Below are 24812 nucleotides of genomic sequence, written 5' to 3'. Positions count from 1 at the left end.
CTGGGAACCTCCATATGCTGCGGGTGTGGCCCTAAAAAGACAAAAACAAAAAAAACACAATGAAAAAGGAGCTATTGGCTGGGCAAAACACACCAAAGAGTTAACATGATCAGTCAATCATAGAGTGCTGGAACTAAAAAGAAAACTCAGCTAAAAAAAAAAGAAAGAAAAAGACATTACTTCCAGGAGAAATTCAAAAGCTTCCCACCCACACACACACACCAAATGGATCTACTTTCAGTACTCTACCATAGAATACAGTGTTGTTGCAATGCAGGTATGTACAATTAAAGTCTCCACGGGAGACTGAAAAGCTAATCTGGAGAGCTTAGGCCAAAACAAAAATGACTAACTTTTTCCCTATATAGAGGAAAAAGTATCCACATTAAAGATCAGGAAATGAACCCGACTAGTATCCAGTGAGGATGTGGGTTCGATCCCTGGCCTCACTCAGTGGGTTAAAGATCCGGCACTGCCATAAGCTGTGGTGTAGGTCGCAGACCTGGCTCAGAACTGGCATTGTTGTGTCTCTGACACAGGCCGGCAGCTGTAGCTCCAATTCAACCCCTAGCCAGGAAACTTTCAAATGCCTCAGGTGAGGCCCAAAAAAGCAAAAAAAAAAAAAAAAAAAAAAAAAATCATTATACATACAAAATAATATACTAAAACAATATGAAGCTTTCTTGTTGCTGTTTTTTTTTTAAGGGGCCGCACTCACAGCATATGGAAGTTCCCAGGCTAAGCGTCGAATTGGAGCTGCAGCTGCCGGCCTATGTCACAGGCACAGCAATGCCAGCTCTGAGCTGAGTCTGTGACCTACACCATAGCTCACCACAATGCCAGACCCCTAACCCACTAAGGGAGGCCAGGGATCGAACCCACATCCTCATGGATACCAGTAGAGTTCGTAACCCACTGACCCACAGCGGGAACTCCACAATATGAAGGTTTTAACCTACTTTATTAAAAACAAATATAAAACTATAGATTTTTATTGTTCCAGATCACATTAAGATATTTAGATTATTCTAATAAGATGTTTTGTAATAATAGTGAACCATTTCATTATGCAATAAATACATTTCTATCTTCCAACTGATAAGCATAGATACAAGGCCCCTTTCTGGTTTGGCTGGCTTTAGCCAAGGAAGGGTTCCTGCACCCATTCATATCAACTAGTATTCCCGGATGTCACCTTTGAGAGGCCATTCCACTTCCATACAAAATGCCGTTAAAGAAAGCAGAACAGGAGTTCCCATCGTAGCTCAGTGGTTAACGAATCCGACTAGGAACCATGAGGTTGCAGGTTCAATCCCTGACCTCGCTCAGGGTTAAGGATCCGGCGTTGCCGTGAGCTGTGGTGTAGGTTGCAGACATGGCTCGGATCCCGAGTTGCTGTGGCTCTGGCGTAGGCCTGTGGCTACAGCTCCGATTCAACCCCTAGCCTGGGAACCTCCATATGCCGCGGAAGCGGCCCAAGAAATGGCAAAAAGACAACAACAACAACAAAAAAGGCAAGCAGAATAAGCAATTTAAAATCATATGTCTATTATCTAATCACTTCCTTCTTTGACACAGAAAGAATTAGCATTCTTACCCCCAACACTCCCTTCTCCCAGCTTCAGAATGAAATTATTACTGTTTTAGTCAATAGTTTATATATTTTTGAAAGCCTATTTTAAGCACTAGCAAGTTTTCCCCATTCGTCATTATAGCAACACTATTCTTAGAAGTAACTCTTTAAAGCTAACAAAAAGCAAAAATTACAGCTAACCATTTATAACAATTTCTAAATGATTTTATTTTAATTTCTTTACTAGACAAACATATATATAGTGTTACAATATCCCAGGCACTACTACTTTAAGTGCTTACATATATTAATTGATTCAAGCATCATAATAACCCCAGGTGTTAAGTACTATATTATTACCTCCATTTTACAGATGAGGAAATTGAGGCATGGAGAAGTCAAAACACTTATCCAAAGTCACACTACCAATTGGTGTGATTCAAACCCAGATATTCTAATTCCAAGTCCAGTTTCTAAGCAGCATATGAAACTGCCTGTCCAAGTTGTTGAAAACTCTTTTAAAATATTAGTCCAAAATGAGACACCACAAAATGCTGCATTTTGTGGGAGCTTTCCTGGGGGGGGAAATACTACTACAAAGTTTATATTAGAGTTCTTGTCGTGGTGCAGCAGAAACGAATCCAACTAGGAACCATGAGGTTGCAGGTTTGATCTCTGGCCTCGCTCAGTGGGTTAAAGATCCGGCATTGCCATGAGCTGTGCTATAGGCCGCAGATGTGGCTTGGATCCGGCATTGCTGTGGCTGTGACACAGGCTGGCAGCTGTAGCTCCCTAGCCTGGGAACCTCCATATGCCACGGGTGCAGCCCTAAAAAGCAAAAAAAAAAAAAAAGTTTATATTATAAGGCATTAGATCAATTACATTTCCATGAAGGAAATCACACTTCCAAAAAGAGGATATTTGGCTTAGTTCATATATTACCTTTGCAAAATAAGTCTTCATAGAGAAAAAAAAAGTATTAAATGTAATACAATTTAGTTTTTTAAATTTCAAGCACTAAATGTATAGATCAATAAAAATATGAAATTTAAATTCTACAAATATCAAGATTAAACACATAGACTAAAAAAGCAATTTTTCCTTTTAAACTGCATACTAATTAAAAAACAGGAATGTTATAAGGAATTTATTAGAAACATTTATTATTAATAAACACTATAAAAACTGAAATTTCAACTGACAGTCTATTTACCAATACATACACTGCTTTAAAAAAAAAATAATAATCCTTGGAGTTCCCATTGTGGCTCAGCGGTAATGAACCTGACGAGGATCCATGAGGACACAAATTTGATCCCAGGCCTCACTCAGTGGGTTGAGGATCCAGCATTGCCATGAGCTTGGTACAGGTCACAGAAGTAGCTCGGATCCCACATTGCTGTGGCTGTGGTGTAGGCCAGCAGCTCCAGCTCCGATTGGACCCCTAGCCTGGGAACTTCCATATGCCACAGGTGCAGCCCTAAAGAGGCAAAAATAATAATAATAATCCTTGACATATAAGATATAACTTTATATGAGATTAGAAAAGCAACTACATTTCATATTCTTCTAGTAACTTATTCTAGACTTACCTAAGTTTTTTTAAAATAAATTCACTGTACATATGACAACTGGATAAATTTGAGGGTCTCTTCATAGGAGAATTATCTATCTCTCATTTATTTTCCTTTCTTTTTTTTTTTTTTTTTGGCCACACCCATGGTATGTGGAAGTTCCCAGGCTAGGAGTCAAGATCAAACCCACACAACAGCAGCAACCTGAGCCACTGAGGTGACGCCAGATCCATAACCCACTGCACCACAAAGGAATTCCTTATTTCCTATTTCTAGACTGTGAAAAAAGAAATGAATTTACAAACAAAAAATAGAAATGTTGTTGTAGTCCTTGTCTTGTCACTAAGCAACTGTGTGATCTTAAGGGCTGCAGTGTCCATAACTACAAAACGAGGAACTCAAACTAAGCAACATCCACAAATCTGTATGGTAGTTACAAAACTTTTAAAACTCTTTCAAAAAGTTTCAAATGTTAAATCTCACCTCATCTGAAGAATCTAGTTGTCCCAATGTTCCTGTTGCACCTGCAAAACCTTTGGAAAGGAGAAAAAAATTGTCCTTCATAGTTGTTATACATTGCTTACTTTATAAGTATTTTGAGACACAGCAATATCAAAAGCCAAGTTTTGTCAAGACAATTCATTCTAATAGTATCCTGGCAGAATTCAATATTGACCTTTAATAAATTTGGGCCTTATAGGTTTATACTTCAATAGGAAATCTCTAGAGAATACCCTGATTTAATAAACACAAATGGTGATTCAGAAGGATCTCTTTCTTTTTATATTTAAACCATGGTTTACTAAAATATTGAGCTATTCAAATTTTGGGCTACTCTTAAATAGCAACTGCTACATTTTTCATGAGTTAGAAGCAGAACCTTTAATAAACTAACCGAATTCCATTTAGGAAAAATGCAGTATCTTCTTTGATTAGTCTATTCTTTCTTGCTTCCAAAATTTTACCACTTTTACTACTTTCCTTACAAAAAAATGACACAGCACTTAAATCTCTTCATTAATGAGTAAAGTATGCGGATTTTTGTTTTAGTACAGAAAAGTTATCAGTGTTCAAATTAAATATTTAGACAAACCTTGACCTGCCAGAGTGCTAGTGCCAGCAGATGGCTCTTGTATACCATATACAAGTTTATCCTCAGGATAAGTAAGTCCAGAGCTCTTCAAAGCTATAAGGTACTTTTCATGACTTTTCTTTGCACAAGCATTTTCTCCAAGACCTAATATTTAAAATAAATTTAAAATCAGAAAAAATATTAAATTTGAAATAAAAGTATAGCCATCTCAGTAACTAAGTATACATATATAAAACAGATAAATATTCTAATGGAGGGGAAACCCTAAAATGGATAATGTAAAATAGCTTCAGACAACCGTTTTGTGCTCATGTTTGGCATTAACAATCTCAGAATGAATGCACAGCATGTTTATAACATATAACGAAGAGTTCCCATCGTGGCGTGATGGAAACAAATCCAACTAGGAACCATGAGGTTGTGGGTTCGACCCCTGGCCTCAATCAGTGGGTTAAGGATCCAGCATTGCCCTGAGCTGTGGTGTAGGTCGCAGAAGCAGCTCGGCTCCTGCATTGCTGTGGCTGTGGTGTAGGCCGGCAGCTACAGTTCTGATTAGACCCCTAGTCTGGGAACCTCCATATGCTGCAGATGCAGCCCTAAAAAGACAAAAAAAAAAAAAAAGAATAGCATATAACAAAATCCACTAAGTAACCAGGCATCTAAAATACACCAGAGATTATATACAAGACACAGAGGGTGCAAAGGTTAATAAGGCATGATTCCTGCCTTCAAGGAACTTAAAATTAGTAATTAAAAAAAGGGAGATAACATGGTAAGTGATGATTATGTAACAGACTTCACCATTTGGTTTGCCAGCCTGTGCTCTCATAATGTAGTCAGACTTATCCAAAGCAAAGTTTTGGGAAAGAATTCCTGGAGAAGATAATGCCTGAGAGGAATTTTCAAATATTATAACTGAGATTACTCCTAATGTCTGTATACCAAGCATAAAATGTTTTTATAATCACATTTAAGGAATTAAAAATATAATTTCTACATTGTATCAGCTAAAACAAATTTATTCCAAAAATACTGAAAAGTTTAGGTTCTAAAATTAATCCTAGAACTTTCACTTTAGAATTTCAGCATATTAATTAATGCCACTTTTTCTTTTTTCAATTGAAGTATAGTTGAATTACAATGTAATGCCAATTTCTGCTGTAAAGCAAAGTGACCCAGTCATACATATACATACATTCTTTTTTGTATTTTAACTTCCATCATGGTCTATCCCAAGAGACTGTATGTAGTTCTCTGTGCCATACAGTAGGAACTCATTGCTTATCCATTCTAAATCTACCTACCCCAAATTCCCAGTCCATCCTACTCCCTCCCCTCTCCTCTTTGACAACAACAAGTCTGTTCTCTATGTCTGTGAGTCTGTTTCTGTAGATAGGTTCATTTGTGCCACATTTTAGACTCCACATGTAAATGATATAATATGGTATTTGTCTTTCTCTTTCTGACTTACTTCACTTAGTATGAGAATCTCTGTTGCATCCACATTGCTGCAAATGGCATTATTTTTTTCTTTTTATGGATGAGTAGTATACCATTGTATACATATATCCCACATCTTCTTAATCCATTCATCTGTTGATGGACATTTAGGTTGTTTCCATGTCTTAGCTATTGTGAATAGTGCTGCTATGAACACTGGGTTGTGTGTTTCTTTTGGAATTATAGTTTTGTCTGGATATATACCCAGGAGTGGGATTGCTGGATCATATGGTAGTTCTATAAGCAACGTCAGATCCTTACTCACCAAGTGAGGCCAGGGATCGAACCTGCAACCTCACGGTTCCTAGTCAGATTCATTTCCACTGTGCCACAAAGGGAACTCCAAAATTTTATATTTTTACTTAATAAAATATATTTTATCAACCTCTTACAATAAGCCTCAGAAAAATGAACATACAATAACCATTTTTGGAGTTCCAGTCGTGGCACAGTGGTTAACGAATCCGACTAGGAACTATGAGGTTGCAGGTTCGATCCCTGGCCTTGCTCAGTGGGTTAACGATCCGGCTTTGCCGTGAGCTGTGGTGTAGGTTGCAGATTTACCCCAGATCCCACATTGCTGTGACTGTGGTGTAGGCTTGCAGCAACAGCTCTGATTAGACCCCTAGCCTGGGAACCTCCATATGCTGCAGGAGCGGCCCTAGGAAAGGCAAAAAGACCAAAAAAAAAAAAAAGTAATAACCATTTTTATAAGTTAGGAAACTGAGACCTACAAGATAACATGGCTAATAAGTGAGTAAGCAAGGAATGACTAGGAATGAAGCTAGACCACAAATTTTAAACTTCTGAATCAAAATCTAATGTAATTTCTATCACTAGAAGTTAGCTAGGGACTTCTGTTGTTTTTTTTTTTTAATTTCAAGAAATAAGAATTTAAAAGAATTGTAGGAATATAAGGAGACGATTGCCATAAATGATTCTCAAGAAATACATTCCTACAATGATTAAGAACAACTTGCTCCTCTTTTTCCCAACAGTTGATAGTTTCTGAATAAAGAACCACTTTTTAGGTTGAATAAATAACAGATCTCCAGGTATAATTTTGAACTCTCTCCAGCTTCATCACCAAAACTCAAACACAAGCTACCATCATTTTATCCTAGGCTACCGCACTTGAGCTTCTGTTCTTGCCCCTTCCCATCTACTCTTAGCTAAAACCACAAGCTGGAGTTCCTGCCATGGCACAGTGGGTTAAGAATTCAACTGCAGCAGCTTGGGTTGCTGTGGAAGTGCAGGTTCAATCCCCAGCCAGCACAGTGGGTTAAGGGATCCAGCACTGCTACAGCTGCAGCTCTGCTCAGATTCGATGCCTGGCCCAGGAATTTCCACATGCCATGGGTGTGGCCATAAAAATAAAAATTAAAAAAAAATAGTAAGCTACCTTTTCATTTTATTTATTTATTTATTTATTTATTTATTTTTGCTTTTTAGGGCCGCACCTGCAGCATATGGAGGTTCCCATGCTAGGGGTCGAACTGCAGCTGTAGCTGCAGGCCACAGCCAGAGCAATGCAAGATCCGAGCCGAGTGAGCCACATCTGTGACCTACACCACAGCTCACAGCAATGCCAGATCCTTAACCCACCGAGTGAGGCCAGGAATCAAACCCACAACTTCATGGATGCTAGTCAGATTCGTTAACCACTGAGCTACGACGGGAACTCCACAAGCCACCTTTTTAAAGTACATATCTGATCACGTCACTCTTAAGCAAAAAATATTTTCATGACTTCCTGCTACATTCAGGATAAGATATAAAACCCCTTAAATAACTAACAAGGGCCTACCTAATCTGGCTAGCCTAATGCAGTAGCCTTATTTTTGCCACTATCCCCCTACATTCATTTCATTTCAACAATACCCTTTTTAGTACCTTTTTTAAAAAGTAAGTTCATTCTCACCCATAAATATTTTCATATGCTAGTCCCTCTGCATGGAATCTAGGAAGTATCCAGATGTTACAGTATTTACATTTATCATGTTTGGGGTTCATTAAGCTTCTTGAATCTATAAATCAATCCATTTGGGGGAATTTTAGCTATGATTCTTTCAAATGTTTTTCTGCCCTCTTCCCACTCTCCTTTCCTCCTGGGATGTAAATTGTATGTATGTTAGATCATCTGATTCTATCTAATAGTCCCTGCAGCTCTGTTGTGTTTTCTCTCTGTTCTCTAGATTGGAGAATCTATTAATCCACCTTCAAAAAATCTTTAGCCTTTAGCCTTCATGAAATCTTTCTTCTACCATCTCCAAACTGCTACTAAGTCCATTCAGTGAATTTATCAGTTCAATTATTTCACTCTACAATAATCTTCAGTTCCAGAATTTCTTTTTTTATTGTTTACATTTGTTCACTAAGATTCCTTATCTCTTCACTAACACTATATTTTCCTTTAATTATTTCAAAATATTTTTCTTTATTTCTTGAACATACTTATAATAGTTGCTTTAATGTCTTTATCTGCTAAACCCAATTTCTAGGCCATTTCAAAGTCAATTTCTATTACTGTCCCTTTTCTTGGTTATCATGCAAAAGTTCTTATTTTCTTGCATGTCTAGCAGTCTTCTTGTACACTGGACATTCTGATGACAAATTAATCAAAGATTCTGGATTCTGCTGTTTTCCTTCAAAGAGTATTAATTTTAATTCTACAAGGCATTCAATAAATAGCCTGATTACCTAGAACTCATAAGGCTTGGTTTTACACTTTGTAAGAAGCAGATTTCTGGAAAGCCTGAGATTCTTAAAAGGCCCTGGAATTGACAGGCATAATCTCCAAACTCTGTCAGGATTCAATGTTTCAATAAGGCTGACTTAAAGTAGAATTTATTCTAAGGTTTGGCCTTCTGGTGTCTCGGCTTGATGCCTAGGGTATTAATAAGATCTCTCCAGTCTGGTTGTGCTGAACTCTAGTGTCTCCTAACATCACCTCACCTTTAATATCTCTATTCTATTCATCTCTACTATCTCCTTTTAATTCGAGAGCAGTAACCCCAAAGCACTCTCTATTAAGCCTGAGGTAGTCTCATCCTCACTTCTCAGTCAAGCACTTTCAGAGGTGCCCCATACATCTGCCCCACTACCTCATGCTATTCTGCCCCAGAGATTCCAGTTTCCAACTACTTCAGCTGCCCTAAACTGTGACCTCTTTCTCCTTAACTCAGTTGGACCACCATGCTGCTTCAATGCCAGCCTTCTACAATACAATCAGGAAGTTATTCCCAGACAGAAATTCAGAGAATTGTGAGGCTCATCTCATGCTTTTCCTGTCTCTCAAAGGTTTACAGTCTTGTACTGCCTGAAAGTAACTGCCCCACATTTTTTTTTCCAGTTTAATATTATTTATGATGTTAAGGACAAGTCCAGGAGTCAGAAGCAGAAAATGTTCTCTACCTGGAATCTAACTCCATCCCATTATCACCCAGCTTACCTCATCCTCTAGCTAAATGACTTTCTCTCCATCATTAGGTTTTAAGTGTCATTTCCTCAGTGAAGCTTTCCCACCTTCCCAATCATTGAATTAGGTCTCCCAGGGAGTTCCTGTCATGGCTCAGTGGTTAACGAATCCAACTAGAAACCATGAGGTTACAGGTTCAATCCCTGGCCACGCTCAGTGGGTTAAAGATCCGGCGTTGCTGTGAGCTGTGGTGTAGGTCGCAGACGCAGCTCAGATCCCAAGTTGTTGCTATGGCTCTGGTATAGGCTGGCGGCTGCAGCTCCGATTAGACCCCTTGCCTGGGAATCTCCATATGCCACAGGAGTGGCCCTAGAAAAGGCAAAAAAAAAGACAAAAAACCAAAAATTAGGTCTCCCTTTTATAAATATTTGTCCCATCACTTCATAGTATTTACTACAGTTTATAATTACACAATTTTTTGGTTTGGGGATTTTGTTAATGTCATCTCATGAACTAGACCATAAGCTTTATAAGGCAAGGATAAGAATACCTGGTTTATTACTTACCTTCCCCACTCCAAGCTCTTATACCTAGGCCCAAAGCCAAGCACATAACAATGCTTAATAAGTACTTGGTAAAGAAATAAATACATCAGATAATACTATCTCTAAATAACACATGGTTAACAATATACATAAAAATTTCACCACTCTAAGAGTTCCCAGCGTGATTCAAAGGTAACGAACCTAACTAGGGAGTTCCCATCGTGGCTCAGTGGTTAACGAATCTGACTAGGAAACATGCGATTGCGGGTTCGATCCCTGACCTCACTCAGTGGGTTAAGGATCCGGCGTTGCCGTGAGCTGTAGTGTAGGTCACAGACATGGCTTGGATCCTGCATTGCTGTGGCTCTGGCGTAGGCCGGCAGCTATAGCTCCGATTAGACCCCTGGCCTGGGAACTTCCATATGCCTCGGGTGCCGCCCTAGAAAAAGCAAAAAGACAGAAACAAAACAAAAGAAAAAACCCGACTAGGATCCATAAGGATGTAGGTTCAATACCTGGCCTCACTCAGTGGGATAAGGATCCAGCATTACCATGAGATGTGGCGTAGGTCACAGACATGGCTCAGATTCTGTGTTGCTCTGGCTGTGGTGCAGGCCAGAAACTGTAGCTCTGATTCGAACCCTGGCCTGGAAACTTCCATATGCCACAGGTGCAGCCCTAAAAAAAAAATTTTCACCACTCTAAAGAAAGAACATAAACTTCAATTTTTACAACATGCTGTTCATGACCCAGCAAAAGGATACTATTTAAAATATTTATAACAAGATTTTTAAATAATTGATATGTTTACCCTACTATAAACTTGAACTAAACTACAGGTACGAAAACTAAAGTAATTTACATAACAGTATATCATGTACAGATATACTTAAAAGCAAGGTTTTTTTGTGGTTTTTATTTGGCAATGCCCAGGGAATGTGGAACTTCCCAGGCCAGGGATCAGACCTGAGCCGCTGCAGTAACAATGCCAGATACTTAACCTGCTGGGCCACAAGGGAACTCCCTACAATTCTAAGTTTTATAACTTAAACTCTACATCACTATAAAATCCTAGGTCATACAACACAAAAATAAAAAATTTAGAATACCAAAAATGAACAACACAAAATGGTTACTGTTATTGTTTGGAGAGGGGAGGTGAAATAAAATTATGAATATGTCACACCAAACACTGGAGACCTGAGTTCTAGTTCCAACCCCAAAATAAATTAACTCTGAAGTCTTGAACTGGTCATTTAATTTTTCTGGGGTTCAGTTTCTTTATCCACAAAATAAGTATTCTTAATAATTTCCAGCTTTAACATTCCATTAAAAAATTTACATTTTACTTTTAAGTTCTAAAATAAATAATTTCTTATAATTATACTACATATAAGTTTAACTTTCTTCTCTTCTAAGTTTTACTCACCAGAAGTCAGATCTTTGTAGTTTTGTTGGTTTGTCAAAACCTGAGTAAGAACAGACCGCATTGCTCCTCCCATTTTAGTTAGATCTTCTAAAAAGGAAATTTGAGGTTCCAAAAGCTGAAGGACTTTGTTAAGGTCTTTTTCTGATGGTACATCAGCTGCTAAAATAACATATAATAACTTTCTTTAAAATATTTTGCTAAAAATAACAATATTTTATTCTCTTAAAACTACAAAAACTTAGATGACATACTTTATATTCAAAAGGTTAATACAAGAATTTTTTTTTAGCTTTTTTGGCCATGCTCACAGTATGTAAAATTTCCTGGTCCAGGGATCAAACCCAAGCCACAGCAGCAACCTGAGCCACTACAGTGACAATGGCAGATCCTTAGCCCACTGCACCACAAGGGAACTCCCTAAGGACTCTTTTTGTAGGCATTCACCCAGCACCCAGACCAGGGTAGACTTGTTTAAGAATTCAGTCCCCTGAGAAAGGACTAAGGAAAAGAGAAGACTTCGTAAGGTATCAGCCACGTAATTTGTGTAAGAAACATTCAATTTGAGGGCCCTGTACTTCTAGATATATACATGTAATCTTAAGATCAATGATTATCAAAATTAGATACACAGTATTTAAGAAAAAAATTTAACATTTCTCTCTAAACTATGGCAAGGCAAAAATCAAATATATTGAGAGGAGTGTAAGAATATAAGAACAAAATTATGTCAGCTCTAAATTCAAATCTGTGTAGTAAATAACCTATACTCTATCATATTCTAAAACTACAGATTCATGTTAGCTAGAGGTCAAAGCAACTTAAATAAAAATAACTTTTCATAAATATGGATGTTTTTACTACAACGATTTTAAAATACCAGCCAAGATATGCTGGTAGAGCGAGAGAGAAGAAATCTGGACAGCAACTTAAAAAGAATACTTAAGAGGAAAAGATACATGTTTCATAAATACAAGGTCTAAAAAGGATGAAGTGAATAGAGAGATTTAGAGCTTAGCCATGACTGGTTAAAAGAAGAATGTATATAAGGGAGATAATAGGGGGCTTGTGTGCCCAGGAAAAAGGACATCAATTTCATTCAACATTTAATTATCTACCACATGATAGGCACTGAGAAACAAGACAAGAAATAGGACATTATTTACTCTTGGAATTCACAATCTGGTTCAAGGCAAAACTAAATAAGACATTTATTCTTGGAACTCACTACCCGGTTCAATGAAATTCTAGGGACCTAAGTTCAAAAATCTTATTTCTTGGTGGAAAAGCAATATATACATTATTCCTCTTTATATTCCCCACAACGACTTATGTATTAACATAGCAGATATTTAATCTGCATTTGTTCTTGATTGTCAAGGGTTCTAAAACAAGCTCTGACACTGGTCTAAAGATGGTCAGTGAAATGAGAAATGGAACACAAGGCAACCTGACAAACCACCAAATTATCTGAGCTTCAATTACTTTAGATTAGATGATTTCAAATCTTTAATTTTAAACAGTGATCTCTACACAAAGTAATCCAATAATTTATTTTTGTATAGACAGAAGAAACTAATGCTGAGCACAAGTGGTAATATAGAGAGGAAAACATCATGAAACTAGTAAACTCATGAAACTCATCTTAAGACAAAAAAAGTGCTTCCATTAATTCCTTTATGTTTTCAAATAATGGTAACATAATTATCAAAGCTATGTACCTATGTCATCCACTTTTAATGATTACTAAATGTCACCAAGTAAATAAAAAAATGAATATAATACAGTCTAGTATGAACTTCTCTTTGATTAAACAATGATAAGCTTTGAGGTTCTCATAATAAATAATTTCTACCTATTACTTATCTAAAATAGGACAACTGTAATACAAAATGTAAATTCTCAAAGTCTATTAATTAGTACATGAGAAACAGAATGAAAGGCAAGTTCAACGACCCAACTACTCTCCAGTTCCTTCATTCCAAAGTCAGAGTAGTTTGGGAATAAATCAAATAACATTTCTTTCTGTATTTTAAGACATCCACTCTGAGAATAGAAGTACTTGAGAAAATATTGTATATTTTCCTTAAAATGTAGAAATAAGGAAGTATAAGTATTTTATCATAATGCAAATAACATAATAGTTTTAGAAATGATGAAGATACTCTTATTTCTTCACAATTTTAGGATAGAGGTTAGACAGAAAATAATATGTGCCATAGTTTCAAATTGGATGTAAGATTATTTATAATATTAAATAATTTTAAACCTTCAAAAGTAATGCAAATGAATACCTTAAATGATAAAAATGCAAATATCATTAGAAAAGTAAAAGACATCATAAAAATGTAACTTGTTTCATATCACTAACTGATATCTATAATTCACAATGTCAGACCAAAAACTTTAAAAGATATTAAATCCAAATATTTAAGTAAAAAGCATATTAATCAAGATTGTGACTAAATTTTAAAAGGTAAATAAATATCTGTATTTGCATGTTTCTTTTCTCTTTTCAATGCTATCATAATGCTTACATCCATATACTCTATCAGTAATAAGGGTGTGAGCAATCTGACCCTCTCATAAGTTGTTACATACAGAGCAAAATAAAAACATATAAACCTCTACAAAAAAAGAGAAAGCAAGAGAGAGGTGAAACAGTAGTTTATCTTCTAAAAATCTAAATTAAAGTCAAACATTGCAGGACTTCTTAATTCTGCTCCACCATAATATAATCATAAAGTTACTTTAACCCCATAAAATGATTATTTTCTCATCTGCAAAAGGCCATCAAAGTTTGATCAAAAACATTTACAATCCTAGGGGCAGAGACTGCCAAACTGTGCCTATTACGAGGTTATTTATTTTTGGGGGTTTTTTGCTTTTATTTTTCTTTTTTGGTCGCCGCTCAGCATACAGACTTTCCGGGTCAGGGATCAAATCAGTTGCCACCTAGGCCACAGCTGTGCCGGGCCAGGGATCAAACCTGCATCCCAGTGCTCCCAAGACACTGCCAATTCCATTGCACCATAGCAGCAACTCTTCTATGAGGTTACATAATTGATATTTAGGGTGTTTTTAATCTAGTCTCTGTATTTCATAGTCATTACATAAAAAATGTTAAGCAAAAAAATGACATCTAAAAAAATTCACCTCATTGTTAATGTTAAAGTTTGTTAATTGGGAACTTAAAAAGAGTACTAAGAGTGGATTAAACATACCTGGTTCATTATAGCCTTCTCTTAAGTACTGAATAAGACAAAAAATAAATCTTGGAAGAACAAATTCAGACATCATCAGTAAGTCTTTGGGGACACAGGGAACATTTGAACTTGATTTAATTTGATGCCTTTTGCAAAACCTGTAACATGAAAAAGAAAAAAAAAATTAACAGTGTTGTCGAATCTGCCAAGAATACACTAATCCTACTTACAATATTTATAAACAGAATGTGGGCCACTATCAAAGCCAGTATATTACTCCTCTATGATTTTTTAAGGCACTAAATTAAAAGAATATATATATATATATACTTTTTTTTTTCTGCTTTTTATGGCTGCACTCATGAGGTTCCCAAGCTAGGGGTGGAATTGGAGCTACAGCTGCCGGCCACAGCCACAGCAACAGAGGATCTGAGCCACATCTGTGACCCACAACCACAACTCACAACAATACCTGATCCTTAACCCACTGAGCGAGGCCAGGGATCAAACCTGCAACCTCGAGGTTACTAGTCGGATTCATTTCCACTGTGCCACAATAGGAACTCCTAAAAGAATATATTTTTAATTGGTCTTTAAATAAAAATGTCACTGAGGAAGACTTCTTCCTAATAAAAGACCATACTAGTTAGATTCCAACTAGAATATAAAAAGAAAATCTCATTATATGGTTTATATTATTTAACCACAATTTACTACTTTCAAGTATTATTTTATTACTTTCAATGCTTTAAGTAAAACCCATTAAGTACAAATTGATAATTTTCCAAGAATTTGTATTTTCCATTCCTTAACTACTTTGAACTTATTATAGTAATGGATAAGTGATACAAATACTTAAAGTTTATTTGAAAAGTTTTTTGGTTTTTTTTTTTTTTTTTTTTTTGGTAATGGCCAGACCTGTAGCATGTGGAAGTCTCCAGGCTAGGAGTTGAAATCAGAGCTGCAGCTGCAGGCCTACGCCACAGCCACAGTAATGCCAGATCTAAGCCACATCTGCAACCTACTTCACAGCCTGCAGCAATACCAGATCCTTAAACCACTGAGCAAGGCCAGGGATCAAACCCACATCCTCACAGACACTATGTCAGGTTCTTAACCCACTGAGTCACAACAGGAACTCCTATTTGAAATGTTTATATACTTAAGAAGATATTCTTTCCAATCTTGTTTATACTTATTTAAAAGTATGATTGGTATATTTGAGCAAAAATGAAGTAAACTATTCTGTATTCACAATCCAAATAATCACAAATAAGGTATTTTGTGACCAAACACAAAATAAGTCAACTAAACATACAATGTACCTAGAAATAAACTTATGATGGGTGCGAAACTGCTTTAGCTGAAAAACACAAAAGATCTAAATGGAGAAAAACTACATACCCAAATGGAAAAAAAACTTTTTTTTTCTGTCTTTTCTAGGGCCACACCTGTGGCATGTGGAGGTTCCCAGGCTAGGGTCTAATGAGAGCTGTAGCCACCGGCCTACACCAGAGACATAGCAACGCAGGATCTGAGCCACGTCTTCGACCTACACCACAGCTCACAGCAATGCCAGATCCTTAACCCACTAAGCAAGGCCAAGGATCGAACCTGCAACCTCATGGTTCCTAGTCAGATTCGTTAACCACTGAGCCACAACAGGAAATCCAAAAAAACTTTCTTTTTTAAGTAACTTCCACCAAACTTAATGACACTAGATTTAAAGCCCAATGAGACTAATAGCAAACTAATTCTAAAGTTCAAAAGGAAGAACATATGTGTGAAAAAAAAAAAATCAGTAAAACTTAAAAAGGAATTAATGTTAGTGACCTAGCTTTAAAACACAGTATAGAGCTAATATAATTTAAAATGTGTGGTAATGTGATAATATCAATAGACCACAATGGACACTAGAAACAGACAATGTGATGACTATGACAATAAATGTGGGGAGTAGAAGACTTCCAATAAATTGCTAAAGGACAACAGATTACATGCAGGAAATAAATTCGACTCTTTCCTTACACCAAATATAAAATATATTCCACAGAGATCAAAAATCAAATGTGAAAAAAAATTACCAGGAATAAAATAAACTTTTTCCCTACATTACATAAATGTACCAAAGTCTAAGTAAGATCTGAAACCAAGAGCCATAAAAGAAAATAAAATTTGGCTACATAAATCAAAAGCTTCTATGCAGAAACCAATTACAAACAAAAAAAAAATATTTACAATAGGTAAAACAGATAAAAGATTAGTATCAATGATTTATGAATCTTGGGAAGTAGATTTTAAAAAAAGAAAAGAATTCAACAGAAAAATCAGCCAAAGTCATGAACAATTCACAAAAGAAGTGATTAGCCAACAAACTTGAAAAGAAGCTCAATTTCCTAATAACCAAAGCAATAAAGTTTACTAAAATATAAAATGAGTGATCAGAAAATGAATACCTAATGAAATAACTAACCCATTCAATGGAGTCATTAAAGGAAGGCCTGAGGAGAAATTATCCACTTAGAAATCAGACTGCTACATCCTTAGAGATCTTAGTATCATCAAAAATGAACAAAAATCAGACACTATAATGCTTGAGAAGCACACAGAACCATTTATGAAGAGTTTTTACTGAACAAGTTAAATATGAATGACATCAAGTCTCTAGAGCTAACTTTCATTTATAAGAAATATAGGATATAAAGGAACAAGTTAAATGACAGGACAAAAAAAAAAGCAAACAGACAAATCATGAATGTAGAACATCATAGAGACAACTGACTATGTTTCTCCAACCTATCAGTAGCAGGGAGAAAAAGGAAATAAAAGGATCATTCACTAAGAAGCCTTGAGAAACCCAATAACCGCATGTAACGTGTGAACTGATTCTAAAAACCAACTTTAAAAAGGCAATTTTTAGACAACTGAGGAAGTCCAATTAAGAACTGGGTACCAGAGTTCCCATTATGGCTCAGTGGTAAACAAATCCGACTAGGAACCATGAGGTTGTGAGTTCGATTCCTGGCCTCGCTCAGTGGGTCAAGGATCTGGTATTGCCATGAGCCGTGGTGTAGGTCGCAGACGCAGCTCGGATCCCAAGTTGCTGTGGCTGTGGCATAGGCCAGTGGGCTACAGCTCCAATTAGACCCCTAGCCTGGGAACCTCCATATGCCACAGGTAAAGCCCCAGAAAAGACAAAAACAAAAACGAAAACAAAAGAACTGGGTACCGATCTGGCAATCTCACTCCTGGCATATATCCGGACAAAAATGTAACTCAAAAAGATACATGCACTCCTGTGTTCACTGACTTGAAGACTTAAATATAAGACATGAGGAGTTCCCGTTGTGGTGCAGTGGTTAACGAATCCGACTAGGAACCATGAGGTTGGGGGTTCGGTCCCTGCCCTTGCTCAGTGGGTTAACGATCCGGCGTTGCCATGAGCTGTGGTGTAGGTCGCAGACGCGGCTGGGATCCCGAGTTGCTGTGGCTCTGGCGTAGGCCGGTGGCTACAGCTCCGATTCAACCCCTAGCCTGGGAACCTCCATATGCCGCGGGAGTGGCCCAAGAAATAGCAACAACAACAACAACAACAAAAAAGACAAAAAAACATATATATATAAGACATGACACCATAAAACTCCTAAAAGAGAACACAGGCAAACATTCTCTGACATAAATCATACTAATGTTTTCTTTAGTCTGTCTCCCAAGGTGACAGAAATAAAAGCACAAATAAACGAACTGGATCTAATCAAACTTAAAAACTTTTATATAGGAAAGGAAATCATAAACAAAAAAAGACAATTTACGGACTGGGAGAAAATATTTGCTAATGATGCAACCAATAAGAGCTTAATTTCTAAAATAGACAAATAGCTCATACAACTTAATAACAAACAAACAATCCAATCAAAAAATGGGTAGAAGACCTAAACAGACTTTTCTCCAAAGAAGACAGTGAGATGGCCAATAGGCACATGAAAAAAATGTTCATCATCTCTAAGTTATTAGAGAAATACAAATCAAAACTACAATGAGGTACCACTTCACAGAGGTCAGAATGGCCATCATTAAAAAGTCTACAAATAATAAAATGTTGGAGAGGGTGTGGAAAAAGGGAATCTTCCTACACTGTTGGTGGAAATATAAATTGGTACAGAGAGTCTCAACATGGCTCAGTGGTTAATGAACCCGACTAGTATCCATGAGGAGGCAGGTCTGATCCCTGGCCTCACTCAGTGAATTAAGGATCCGGTGTTGCAGTGAGCTGTGGTGTAGATTGCAGACGTGGCTCAGATCCCACGTGGCTATGGTGTAGAACAGCGGCTACAACTCCAATTCAACCCCCTAGCCTGGGAACCTCCATATGCCATGGGTGTGGCCTTAAAAAGATGAAAAAGAAAACAGTAGGGCAGTTCATTAAAGAAATTAAAGTAGAGCTGTTACATGACCCTGGACATATATGCAGAGAAAACTATAATTCAAAAGGAAAGATGAACCCCAATGTTCATAGCAGCACTATTCACAATAGCTAAGACATGAAAGCAACCTAAATGTCCACCGAGAGATGAGTGAATAAAGAAGACATGAAAAATAAATACAGGGAGTTCTCGTCGTGGCGCAGTGGTTAACGAATCCGACTAGGAACCATGACGTTGCGGGTTCGGTCCCTGCCCTTGCTCAGTGGGTTGACGATCCGGCGTTGCCGTGAGCTGTGGTGTAGGTTGCAGACGTGGCTTGGATCCTGCGTTGCTGTGGCTCTGGCGTAGGCCGGTGGCTACAGCTCCGATTGGACCCCTAGCCTGGGAACCTCCACATGCCGTGGAAGCGGCCCAAAGAAATAGCAAAAAAAAGACCAAAAAAAAAAAAAAAAAGAAAAATACATACATACATATATGTGTAAGTGAATCCCCTTACGGTACAGCAGAAACTAAAGAACACTGTAAATTAGTTTCAATAAAATAAATTTTTTATGAGTTGTCACGGCTCAGTGGAAATAAATCTGACTAGTATCCACGAGGATGCAGGTTCAATCCCTGGCCTTACGCAGTGGGTTAAGGATCTCATGTTGCCGTGAGCTGCAGTGCAGGCCACATATGCAACTCAGATCTGGCATTGCTGTGGCTGTGGCTGTGGCACAGGCCAGCAGCTACAGCTCCAATATGACTCCTAGTTTGGAAACCTCAATATGTCTCAGGTGCAGCTCTAAAAATAAAATAAAACAAAATAAAATAAATTGTTTAAAAAAGAACTGGGTACTAATGCATTAGATAATTTTATTAGGTAAGACAAGACATTGTGGTTATGTAAGAAAATGTGGATATTTGAAAATATTAAGGAAAATGTATATCAAATTTTGTGGAAATTATCTGAAAGTGGGATACAATATACTTTTACCTTCTACCACCTACAGTGTTTGAATTTTGTATGACAAATACACGCATAACTTTGTAATCAAAAAGAAAAAATTTACTTCAAAAACAAACAATAATAAATTATGCCATTCATTTGGTTTTAGTTTCACAATTGGAACATTAATCCCTAATCTTTTTTGGCAGATGGACCCCTTTGAGAGTCTAATGAAAGTTATCACTCTTTCTTAAGAAAAACGTATGCAAACACAAAAAATAAAACATTCAGGGTGTTCACACATTCATGAAGTCTTTCTACCCTTAAGGCAGAGTTTTCAAATTTCAGGTCAATAGATTACATTGTAAAGATAGGGATTTCCTCAGTCCTCAGGCAGACAGACAGGTAGGGTCTGAACATTCGCCTCAGTTGCCTCTGTGTCCCATCCAAATATCATTTCCGTATTTATTATATTATGAAAATGTTAGAAAGTATTACACCTTAAATCCAAATCTTTATTTAAAGGAAAATACAAATTTAAAAACTTCTTTCTGGAGTTCCCGCCATGGCTCAGTGGTTAACAAATCTGACTAGGAACCATGAGGTTGCAGGTTCGATCCATGGCCTTGCTCAGTGGGTTAAGGATCTGGTGTTGCCGTGAGCTATGGTGTGGGTCGCAGACACGGCTCAGATCCCACGTTGCTATGGCTCTGGCTTAGGCCTGCGCTACAGCTCTGATTCGACCCCTAGCCTGGGAACCTCCATATGCCACGGGATCGGCCCAAGAAATGGCAAAAAGACAAAAAGACAAAAAGACAAAAAAAAAAACCTTTCAGATGGGGTACACAAAATCTAAGTAAAATCAAAGAAACTTTCAAAATCCTACTCCATTTTAAAAGTCTTTAATGATAGAAAGAAAGAGAAAAAAAAAGAATCTGGTCTGTGTAACAGGTTAGTAAACCTGAGGTGATCAAAGAGAATTTAATTGACATGCCTACAAGCATAAATGTCAAAGAAAGAAAACAAATGAAAGGAAAGCCAAAAGAGAAGAAAGGGAAAACATAGTGGGGCATAAAGACTAAAGGATGCAATGAAAAAGCAGGAAGAGAGAAAGGATTAAAGAAGAACACAGAAAGCTCTTAGATACTTTCTTTGTAGGAAAGAAATGAATTCAGAGGAGCTTCTGGGCAGAGAGTAAAGAACATTTGAACAGAGTGTCAAGTAGCTTTAAGGCGTGACACTTCAACCCGGAGCAAAGCTGAAGGAACAGCAAGAATGGTCTACACAACTAGGGACTATGGTTACAAGAATCATTATAAGATAACATAAGACTGTCAAACAATATACAAAAGGTTTTTGTATTTTAGGCTGGGGAAATGGTGTGGGGGAACTAAAACACCTTACATATTATATAGCAAGTGCTCAATAAAGGCTTGGTGAAACAAAGATTTAACCTAATAGTGGAACTCCAAAAATGATTTCATGAGCATCCAACTAAAGAAAAAACAGAAACCAGAGTTCCTGCTGTGGCACAACAGGATCAGCAGCATCTCTGCAGCACTAGGACACAGGTTCAATCTCAAGCCCAACTTAATGGGGTAAAGTATCCTACGTTGCTGCAGGTGCAGCTCAGATCTGATCCCTGGCCCAGGATCTTCCATATGCCTCAGGGAGGCCAAAAAAGAAAAAAAACAGAAACTCATTTAATAATCCCAGTTTTTCAAATGTGCCTGGTGCCTCAGGCCTTAGGAATAAAGGACCTTAATCTCATGGAGCTAACTTTCTACTGGGGTGGGGGGCATGGAGAAGAGGAAAAAGAAACAAAAAACTAACATGAATAATAAGCTCTACAAAATATTATTATAGCATGATTTATATCTATTTTTTAAATTAAAATATAGTTGATTTGGGGAGTTCCCATCATGGCTCAGTGGAAACTAATCTGACTAGCATCCATGATGATGCAGGTTCGATCCTTGGCCTCGCTCAGTGGGTTAAGGATCCAGTGTTGCTGTGAACTGTGGTGTATGTCGCAGACATGGCTCAGATCTGGCGTCATGTGTCTCTGATTTGACCCCTAGCCTGGGAACCTCCATGTGCCACAAGTATGGCCCTAAAAAGCAAAAAAACAAAAACAAAAAACTATATATATATAGTTGATTTACATGGTTGTGCCAATTTCTACTGTACATCAAAGTTGACTCAGCCATATATATATATACACATTCCTTTTTATATTATTTTCCATCATAGTCTATCCCAGGAGATTGGATACAGTTTCCTGTGCTATACAGTAGGACCCTATTGTTTATCCTTTTTTTTTTTTTTTTTTTTTTTTTGGTCTTTTCAGGTCCACACCTGTAGCACATGGGAGTTCCCAGGCTAGGGTCGAATTGGAGCTGCAACAGCCAGCCTACACCACAGCCACAACAATGCTGGATCTGAGCCACATCTGCAACATACACCACAGCTCATGGTAACACCAGATCCTTAACCCACTAAGTGAGGCCAGGGATCGAACCCATATCCTCAGGGATACTAGTCAGGTTCTTAACCCACTAAGCCACAATGAGAACTCCTGTTTATCCACTCTAAATGGAATGAATAGTTTGCATCTACCCCAAACTCCAGTTCCATCCCACTCCCTCCTTCCACCCCCTCCCAGCATGATTTATAGAATACATCCATCAGGCTCCTTTAAATTGTGTTTGTCAGTGAAGGCCTTTCTGAAGAGGTGATATTCAGGCTGTGAAATGAAGGAGTTAGGCTAGACATGCAAAGCTCTGTGGGTAGAGCATGTTGTCAAAAGAAGTATGACAAATGCAACTGCATATAAATAGGTACTAAAGATCTCTCCCCAAGTGAACAGAAAGAGGGCTTTTTAGACAACTGGTATGGCCCCAAAAGAAAAATAGCAGGGAGTAATGTGTTTGCCTTACCAGTTATAAGTTACAGACACTTTCTTCATGGAACCCAATAGTTTCGAATGACCAAAAATGGTTAAATATTTTTTAGTTAAGCAGGATGTTACAGCAATAAATAGAATGGCAGAATAGAACTGCAAAAACAGTTGATAAAATGACTTCTCCAAATTTTGCTGTATATCAACTTTGTAAAAAGTTTTTATTAAGGAGTTCCCACTGTGGCACAAAAGGATCAGCAGTATCTTAGGAGAGCTGAAACACAGGTTCGGTCCCCAGCCCAGCACAGTGGGTTAAGGATCCAGCATTGGCCGCAGCTGCAGCTTAGGTTGTAACTATGGCTCAGATCTGACCCCTGGTCCAGAAACTCCATGTGCTGAAGGGTGGCCAAAAAAGAAGAAGATAAAAAGTTTTTATTGAAGTACAATTGACAAAAAATTGCCCAACAGCTAAGTGTGCAGCTCAAGGAAGTATCACAAACTGAACACACCCATATAAGTACAAACCAGATCAAGCAACAAAATATTACCAGCATCCCAGAGAGCCTCCTGTGATTCACTGATACCAAATTTAAATGACTAAAAGCAGAGTTCCAGTACTCTGACTAAAAGAGAGGGAGTGGAATAGGACAGTAAGGGAGGGGATAAGATGCAAAGAAAGAAAAAGGAACAGGGGATTCTGGCCATCCATCTACAAATTCCTGAGACTTGGTTGGGGGTAGAAGGACAAGGAGAGGCCAACTCAAATAACTCAACCACATATTTCAAAAATTAGAGGAGTTCCTGCGTGGCTCAGTGGGTTAAAAATCTGGCATTGTCACTGCAGCAGCTTGAGTCACTGCTGTGGCGCAGGTTCAATTCCCTGACCCAGGAACTTCCACGTACCACAGGTGCAGCCAAAAAAAAAATAGAAAAGCATTTAAGATAAGCTCACCTAAAAGTTACCCTGTGGCATGGACATTATGTTCTCAACTTAGCACAAATTACATACATGTACATGTTATTGCATGTAATTTAATATAATTCAGAGGATTCCTAGAGAGTCACGCAACCCAAATGAAAAGCCCCTGAAATAATCTGTTCTCTTCATTTCACAGATAGGGAAGTATCAGAACCACTAAAGGACCTACCTAATAAAATTATTAAAAGGCTCCTGAAATTTACAAAAGGCATACCATAAAGATATAAGGCAACTAAACTATATATTTAATATGACCCCAGTAAAAATATCAAAGGAATAAATAAAGATGATTCTAAAGTTCCTATGGAAAAAAGTTAAAGTTAAAAAGTTAGTAGCAAAAAAAAAAAAAAAAAAGAGTTCCCGTCCCGTCGTGGCGCAGTGGTTAACGAATCCGATTAGGAACCATGAGGTTGGGGGTTCGGTCCCTGCCCTTGCTCAGTGGGTTAACGATCTGGCATTGCCGTGAGCTGTGGTGTAGGCTGCAGACGCAGCTCGGATCCCCAGTTGCTGTTGCTCTGGCATAGGCCGGGGGCTACAGCTCCGATGGACCCCTAGCCTGGGAATCTCCACATGCCGCGGTAGCGGCCCAAGAAATAGCAAAAAAAAAAAGACCAAAAAAAAAAAAAAAAAAGTTAGTAGCTATTCTTAGCTATTAAGAATAGCTAAGAAAGTTCTATAAAATAAATGTAATGAAAGTAGAGTAGGTTTTTTTGTTTGTTTGCTTTTTATTAGGGCCACACTTGCAGCATATGGAAGTTCCCAAGCTAGGGGTCAAATTGGAGCTGTAGCTGCCAGCCTACGCCACAGCCACAGCAACATGGGATCTGAGCTGCATCTGCAGCCTATACCACAGCTCATGGAAATGCCAGATCCTTAACCCACTGAGCAAGGCCAGGGATCAAACCCACATTCTCATGGATATTAATTGGATTCCTTTCCACTGAGCCACAAGAGGAACTCCAAAAGTAGAACAGTTTTATCAAATACTAATATATTTTACAATTAAAATACTCAAAACAGTGTTGTATCTAGCCTTTAGGGAGCTTACACTCTAGACAGTAGACATTAATGGTAAATTCAATTAAATAAAGTACAGAGTAAAGTAAAACAGAGTTGAAACAGAAATTCAGTTCCAAATTCACCTATAGGTGTTTTTATGTCATTTCTTTAGATATACATTTCTAACTCTCTATTATGTATGGCTTGATTAAAAATGCAGATTCACCTCATGTCTAAAATTGTTA

At 37.6% G+C, this 24812-nt stretch overlaps 1 protein-coding gene across 1 annotated transcript in view; it reads right to left on the bottom strand.

The window, feature by feature from the left end:
• Positions 1 to 24812, bottom strand: part of UBR3 (ubiquitin protein ligase E3 component n-recognin 3 (putative)) — a 225364-nt gene that overhangs the window by 179332 nt on the left and 21220 nt on the right. Inside the window, 4 exon segments of the mRNA XM_021076503.1 lie at positions 3631 to 3680; positions 4241 to 4384; positions 11133 to 11291; positions 14354 to 14493. Of these exon segments, the coding sequence (XP_020932162.1) occupies positions 3631 to 3680; positions 4241 to 4384; positions 11133 to 11291; positions 14354 to 14493 (493 nt within the window).

Source organism: Sus scrofa, chromosome 15 (genome assembly GCF_000003025.6).
Source record: "Sus scrofa isolate TJ Tabasco breed Duroc chromosome 15, Sscrofa11.1, whole genome shotgun sequence".
NCBI classification, from domain to species: Eukaryota; Metazoa; Chordata; class Mammalia; order Artiodactyla; family Suidae; genus Sus; species Sus scrofa.
This window is presented reverse-complemented; position numbering and strand designations above follow the sequence as displayed.